The sequence below is a fragment of the Phragmites australis genome, chromosome 18, assembly GCF_958298935.1.
Source record: "Phragmites australis chromosome 18, lpPhrAust1.1, whole genome shotgun sequence".
NCBI classification, from domain to species: domain Eukaryota; kingdom Viridiplantae; phylum Streptophyta; class Magnoliopsida; order Poales; family Poaceae; genus Phragmites; species Phragmites australis.
In genome coordinates this window covers 3,032,994-3,040,455 of record NC_084938.1, presented here as the reverse complement: position 1 = coordinate 3,040,455, position 7,462 = coordinate 3,032,994, and the positions used below count along the sequence as shown (strand labels likewise).

Sequence of the window (7,462 nt, the reverse complement as noted above, 5' to 3'; positions counted from 1 at the left end):
ATGGCCTGGGGTCCTGGAAGTTTTCAGGATTATGCCACTGCCCAGCTCACCATTGAGTGGCTCCTTCCTTGCATGCAATGCATACAGACAGACAGACAGCACCTACATGCTACATACAACACTACAACAAGGCTCTGACATATGTATACATCAATGTACTGCATACCTTGTGCACCATCTGATCCTCATCTCGTCCCATTAGTGTTTGGTAATCGAGCCCAAATTAGGGTGTGCAAGAGCTACAGATCAACTACCTGATTGATTTCGCCGGAATTCAGTTGATCTTAAGGATTTCAGCAAAATTCAGATCCTGGGGTGCAATGCTGAATGCCAGATTTCATGAGCTCACACAGTTCAGAGGTCCCTGCATATCTCTGCTCCAATAATCCATCCAGTGATAGTTGTGTTGTTTTAGTCACGCATTTTCAAAGCTCACATGGTTTTGTATAGAGAATTATTAGTAGCTGGCTCCAGTATGGTATGCAACTGTATGCACTGCATGAAATGTGCGCTCCTGAATCTGCACGCATGAATGAATGGGAGAGGCCCATGATTTCAGGTTAGTACAGTAGTGGTCCATCTGAATACTATCTGAATGGCAATGGAAACCTGCTCTTGCCTCCGCCGATAACCCACAGTAACCGACCGGTTCTTCCCAACCACGAACGGCTTTAGTAGCCCATACCGATCCAACGGTGCACATTGATTTAGATTGATGACCAGAGCAGTACATTTCTACAATGGGAACAGTACGTTTTCCTAACAGGAACAGTGAAGAAGAACAACCTTCTTGTTTTGAGTGTTTCGCAGTAGTGGGTATTTCAAAACATTCCATTGCCTGCCAGTGCAACAGACCAGTCTTGAGCAATCAGGTCTGCAGATGCCAGAAGCCCAGGTGAACCTTTCAGTTTTCTGGATGCAGATGAACCAGACTGAAGTCCAGAGAAGTGCAGACATGGAGTTATTGGATGGGAAACATGCCAGAACAGCTGAAAGATAGTTAAATAAAAATCAATTCAGGCATTAGCATTGTTCAAAACTCGACAGGCGAGCAGCTTATTTCAATAAATAGACGAATCTGACAAGCAACTACAACGGAGGAACCGGATACAATGTCTCTATCTGTCATACAATGTTCAGCTAACTTAGATGTCCTACAGCATTTAAAGGGTTAGATATCTCAGGGCCGTTCCTCTTTACTATACACACGTGCATAATGATCAGCATTAGCATGCGTCTCCACCACAGCAGCACTTGAAGCAACTCTGGCAACAACTGCAAGAACAGCACCTGAATAAACGGAATGTGAAGCAGTTCCCCAGCCCACAGCAGACGCAGCTGAAATTGCACCTGGGGCAAGTCTGTTTACGGGCTCGAATACGGCAGCAACAGTTAACGGTGAAGGTTGTAGTTGTCGCGGTATTCACTCGGTAGACCTCCTTTTTGGGCTGGATGGACTGTTTAATCTTCTTCAGCCTCATTTTCGTTGTGGCAGTCTCCACTTCACGGATGAACCTGGAGAGGTGGCGGATGAAGTCAGGGTACAGCTCCAGGTTGCAGTGACCACCCCCTTTGATCCAGAGTGGATCATATGGCTCCCGTGCCAGTTTCCATAGCTCCTTACCATGTGACCAGTTCACAACATCATCATCCGTTCCCTGCAAACAAAAATGGTATCATTTAGATTTTCTAATGTTTGGCTGCAGGCAACCGTATGCCAAACTGTACACCATTTCCATCCACATGAAGATGAAGCAGAAGGCGATTTCAGACTTCAATAACTTGGAGAAAGAAAGTGTGAGAAAACAAATCAATAAGATAAAAAATGGCTAATCATAAAGTAATTAGGGAAGCAAAATTTTAAACCATTAGCCTACATCATTTGTGAGTTGCACAAATTTTACAGCACAAACCAAGCTTGGATTGGAAATCAGGCTGTTTCTTATAAACTGGTAGTGTTTGGGCCCTATGCAGTTTAGACTTTCATATTTCTTCAAACCCTGCTAAGAGTATGCACTTCCAGACACAGCCAAAGTAACTATACTGAGCTGCAGATATTAGTCAGACCGGTGCAAATTTTGGGCCAGAAAAAAAACACACCTTTTGGGCCCATTGCCCAGCCCACCTTATCCTACGTGGCTATGAATTTAGTTGGGCCCAACCACTCGAAGCTCTTGTCAGTATGTCAGGATGAATAGTAAATGGTCACCCAGGCCAGGACTGCCAATGCCCAATAATTCTTAGGATAGCCAGGCTGAATCTGGATCAAGTCAATGAGCTCCTACAGGGGCATATAATGAGATTACTACATTTGTGCAACTTGCAAAGTAGGACGCCATTTGTTAGTGACAAATCCCACCCATAAAAGGTGCTAGGATTAATGGCCCATTTGTTAACTCCGGATCCTATTTGATGCCTTGGTCCATCAATGAAACCGTTGACTAGTTGAAACAAATTGTTTATTTCAATTCTGTTGTTTCCCCTCTATATATGTACTTTCTCGGATTTTAATAGAAGCCAGGGTACAAATTGTCTAAATTGTTTGGTTTCAAGATAAATTTAGATAAGTAAGGGCCTGTTTGGTTGCTCGGCTCCCGCCGTCCTGGCTTTGTGCGTGCAGCTCAAACAGGCCCATACAGGTGTTTGGTTGCCCAGCTTGCTCCGCGCGTGCAGCTGGTGCCGTTTGATGGGTGTTTGGTTGGCTGTGCGCGCTCGCACGAGGTAGTTCCCGCCGATGCAAAAATACTGTGCAGCCTAGCTCCACGGATACGGATGAAATCCGCGTTTCTCGCGAGCCAGGCCGGCAGGAGCCAGGCTCCGTGCGTGCAACGTAGACGTGCAGCCATCCAAACACGCCCTAAGGGACTAGCAACAAGGATAATGAACTGTTGTACTAAGAGTAGCAAGACTTGAAAGGAGAGAAGCTGATAAGAAGAATACCAGATATCAAATGGATTCTCGTCTACACCCATTTCTCTTATACATCACCTTTAAATACTAACCCTATTAGTTAGATATAACATTTAGATATGAAATAATGCTTTTCTATTGATGCATAACGGCTCTATATGGTGATGAACTACCTTGTAATGACATAAAAACATGGTCCAATCCTACTAGCAGTAACTACCTTGTAATGACATGAAAATATGGTCCAATACTACTAGCAGTAACTGCATTACTTCTCCGTTAAATACTGCTAATTGTAGTAAGAACAACGACAACACCTGAACACCATGCCACCAGCAAGGATGCGCAAGCAGACAAATGTTCTAAAAGATGGCGTGTTGGAAACCAACCAATGACTAATTGTCTAAGCAGACAGCAAGTAAATGGAGAAAGGCTAGAAATCATATTAGAAAACACTTACATGAATAACGAGCACCGGGCATTTGACCTTTTTTATTTTTTTGACATTCTGCAGAAACATGTTGGGTAGACATTAGTAGACGCAACTCCTGAAGGCAAAGGAGGTGCAAATTCAGATAAGAGAATCAACCCAAGTTATTTACTTTGTAAATGTCAAAACAGACAGTAAAGTTCACATGGCAAACAACACGGAGGCCTGACAGTATAGCACTGTGGAGAACCACCCCACGCAATCTTGGCAAACGGGAGGCTAAATGCAGCGTTGGCCCACTGCCCACAGATTGTCCATACAAGATAATGTCTTCCTGGCTGATCCCATACTCAGTTTCTAAGCACTGGTAAACTGCTTCAATGTCTGCATATGTATTCTCTTCACCCGGCTGCATTTCAAATAACAACCATAAGATTCAGTCCTCTAAAACATGTTTCTTCATTAATAAAAGGGGAAATTTGCTAGGTACCATCGCAAAAATCGCAAAAGTTGGAAAATACCATTGGTATGAGGATGACGGTATTATGTCATCCTCACACCGATTGTATTTTCCAATATGGGCACTTTTGCGATGGTATCCACCTAATTTTGCCTTAATAAAATGGGCATATGATCAGTACAAATTCCAGCTAGCTGACAAAAAGACAAATTGAACATGTCTATGTTATATCAAATGAGCACATATCAGCCAAGCAAGCAACAATATCCAGTATGCAAAACAGAAGTTTCAAATACAACATGCATAGTTTCCTAAGTCAGGATTTATCAGTGTACTGAGTGCACAGTCTCGAAATAGACAAAAATCAAGACTACAGCTCCAATCCGCTTCAATAGTTGTGAAATCAGGAATGAGGCAGCATTAGATCACCACTTAAACAACCCAGTTCAACTTGACAGCATGTGTAAATGGAACCACCAAATTATTATGAGTAAATTTTGCACGGGTACATATTTATAAATGGATTTTGCATGGAATGGGAACTGACATTGGGTCCACCTTCCATCAAGACAAGACAGATGGAGGGGAATTCCATCGGGTCCATCCTGCTGGAAGGTGGAACCAATATGTCAGGTCCCATGCCATGTGATTGAGTGGTGAACTAATGATCAACTCAAACAATCGTCAAAATACATGTAGTTTGGCAAAATCAATTATCAAATCTGTAGTTTCTCAGTAGTTGTGCCAAAATAGCTGTAGTTTTGTGAACTTACCTGAATATTATATAGTCAGAAAGTTCGAAATGACATGCATGACTGAAAACTAAAGGAGCAGAATAAAATAATAAGTTAAAAAACATGGTGATGATTGCTATCTCCAAGCAACTTTTTCAGATACATTGGCCATGCTGTGCCTGAAATGCACCATTCAGGCATGGGCCAAACTTTTCTTCTGATGTAGATACATGCATCATAGTCAAGGTATCTAGTACCTTAGGGTATTTAAGATTGAATAGTGCAAAACATTGAACAGTGTAGTTAGGCGGATAAGACCATTCTCTGCCTGTGTTAGTCAGAAAAAGGCCATTGAGATTTACCACAAGTGTTTCAAAAAATCATTCACCACCACTTTTAACTTGATTTTATAGTATGTAAATGGCACAATCTAACACAGTTTGTTCTTAGAAAAATAAGTTACTTACCTTGCCAGTAGATGCTCCATAGCCGGAGTAGTCGTATCTGCAATTATAAAAGTACAATGTAAATCACATCAGCATCTTCTGCATGACAAACGGTTTATAAACCTTCAGAACACATGAGCAAAAGCGATAAACCCAAATATCTCCTAAAAATAAAGAGCCCTGTAGTTATAACTGAGAATCAAAAATGCAATCAACGTGGACCAACCATTGTACTATTCTGAACAACTGATATTCAACAAAAAGGTTAAATATTTTCCTGGGCAAGTATTCACAACACAGTACCTCATACGCTGCCATATAAACTGAATCTTCCACCTATATCACAGTCCATATTTGGAACGAGAAATGGCAGGAGGACTGAACAAAACATCATAATTCATTACTAAGACTTAAAATTTCCCCGCTACTGAAAAAATCCCTAGGAGAAAATAAGGACTAATTCCCTTCCAAATTCGCACCAGTTCAGTAACCGCCTGCTTTTGCTCTCCACGTGCTAAATGAAACTGAGACATGTACTACTGTATCGGATTCACCAAACCAATAGAGTTTCTTCTTCAACAGATCACAAGTACAGCTCCTCCAGCTCCCCGAAATTCAGAAAATAGAAAGGAAAAATATATCTGGGCACCAGCATCCCCACAAGAAATGCATTACACACTTACAGTGCACTTTCCTAAACAGATCAAGGGGGATGGCATTTCATTGAAACAGCAGAGTAAATGCAACAAAAAATAGATGCAAGGTCACATAGACGAACAGGAAGCGTAATGCACCACTAACCCCATCAGATTGACCTTGAGATTGACCTTGAGCTGCACAAAGAGATCATAGAGCTGGCCGAGGTCGGCGGCATTGCCGTGCGAGTAAAGCAGAGTGAGGCGCGCGCAGGGGTTCCTGAAGTAGAAGGCCACCACCTTGCTCCCCCTCCTGGTGTTGACGAGCAGCACGTCCATGGCGTTGTCCCTTGGCACGCCGGAGGCAACGAGGCGGCCGGTGGCCTCGTCCTTCCGGACGGCGTACGTCGCCGGCTCTGGCGGGAAGAATGCGAACCTCGCCGCGAGACTGGACACCGAGCACCACGAGAGCATCGGAGGCAGCGCTCACTCATCGACAGGCGGCAACGCGGCTGCTCGGAAGAGGAAGCCCTCTCCTCTCCTCTCCTCTTCCCACACCTACTCCCTGCGACTGCCTCTTTCTTGGCTGGAATCGATGAAACTAGGTCGCCAACGATCAAATGGATCGAGATGTTTTGGGATTTTCTGGGATCACAAGGGATTTGCGCAAGAAGGGCGGCGCATTTTGTCCTTTTTCTTGGCTCAAATCGACTTTAAGGATCAAACTTTGGGGGAAATCTCTCGGTGAGTATCATAACGGAAGCACAAAAGGTTGGTTCTTGAACTTGATTGGATCTCTCCAACGGACTCGAGCAAGAAAAGGAGCACCTTTTCCCCCTCCTCCTCTATCACAAAGAAATCCACCCTGATAAAAAATCAAAGAAACCAGCTCACTCCATTGGGTGATTGATCATCAACATCTCCCGATTTTCAACAAGGAGATGGTGATTAAAAAACATCCAAGAACCGAATCTATATTGTATTGATCACATTAAGGAGGGGTTTGGGAGGGTTTAGTGCAGTCGTTACCAGTGTGAAAACCGAGCAAGACGAAGATCGATAGGAGCAGCAACGGCCTTTTCCCCCTCCTCCTCTAGACAAAGAAATCCACCCTGATAAAAAAATCAAAGAAACCTGCTCACTCCATTGGGTGATTGATCATCAACATCTCCCGATTTTCAACAAGGAGATGGTGATTAAAAAACATCCAAGAACCGAATCTATATTGTATTGATCACATTAGGGAGGGGTTTGGGAGGGTTTAGTGCAGCCGTTACCAGTGTGAAAACCGAGCAAGACGAAGATCAATAGGAGCAGCAACGGCTGCACAGCGCAGCACTAGAGGTCAGCAGCCTCAGCCACGCTGCCCACTGCCATTTATTACTCACTGCGACACACACACACCTCAGAAAGAGAGAGAGAGAGAGAGAGAGAGAGAGAGAGAGAGAGGGATGCTGCTGTATGTGCGCAGCAGGGATGCGCGCGTGTAGGGAGGGCAGCAGATGATGCTGGAACAGCCGAACAGGGCAGCAGAAAGCGCAGGGGATCCCCACGCCTTTGCGAAAGATGTTCTTCGCATGTTTTTTTGCGAGCAATTGCTTGCTCGCCCGGTTTATTTCTCCATCAGCCGCGCGGATGCGCTCCACTGCTGCAGCGTGGCGGCGTTCAGCCGCTACAGTGCCGCGTGTAGCTCCATCCATCGAGGGATCGAGGACCGTCTGATCATGCGATTGGACGGCTCAGATAACGCCGGACGGAGAACTGGGTGTTTGTTTGGGAGTTGCAGTCGCGTTCTCGGTGTAGAGGGCGAGTTCTGGCTGCGTGTTCTCCGGTGGAGTGTGAGACGG

At 44.4% G+C, this 7,462-nt stretch overlaps 1 protein-coding gene across 1 annotated transcript; it reads right to left on the bottom strand.

Annotated features, from left to right (window-relative positions):
• Positions 1–1,058: 1,058 nt before the first annotated feature.
• LOC133898278 (uncharacterized) lies at positions 1,059–7,220 on the bottom strand. The gene is made up of 7 exons (XM_062338907.1): positions 6,893–7,220; positions 6,645–6,727; positions 5,782–6,480; positions 5,002–5,038; positions 3,513–3,749; positions 3,371–3,418; positions 1,059–1,658 (listed from the first exon to the last, which is right to left on the bottom strand). The coding sequence occupies exons 3-7, from the start codon at positions 6,087–6,089 to the stop codon at positions 1,227–1,229; spliced, it is 1,062 nt and encodes a 353-aa protein (XP_062194891.1). The 5' UTR covers positions 6,090–6,480; positions 6,645–6,727; positions 6,893–7,220; the 3' UTR covers positions 1,059–1,226.
• Between the last annotated feature and the right edge of the window lie 242 nt (positions 7,221–7,462).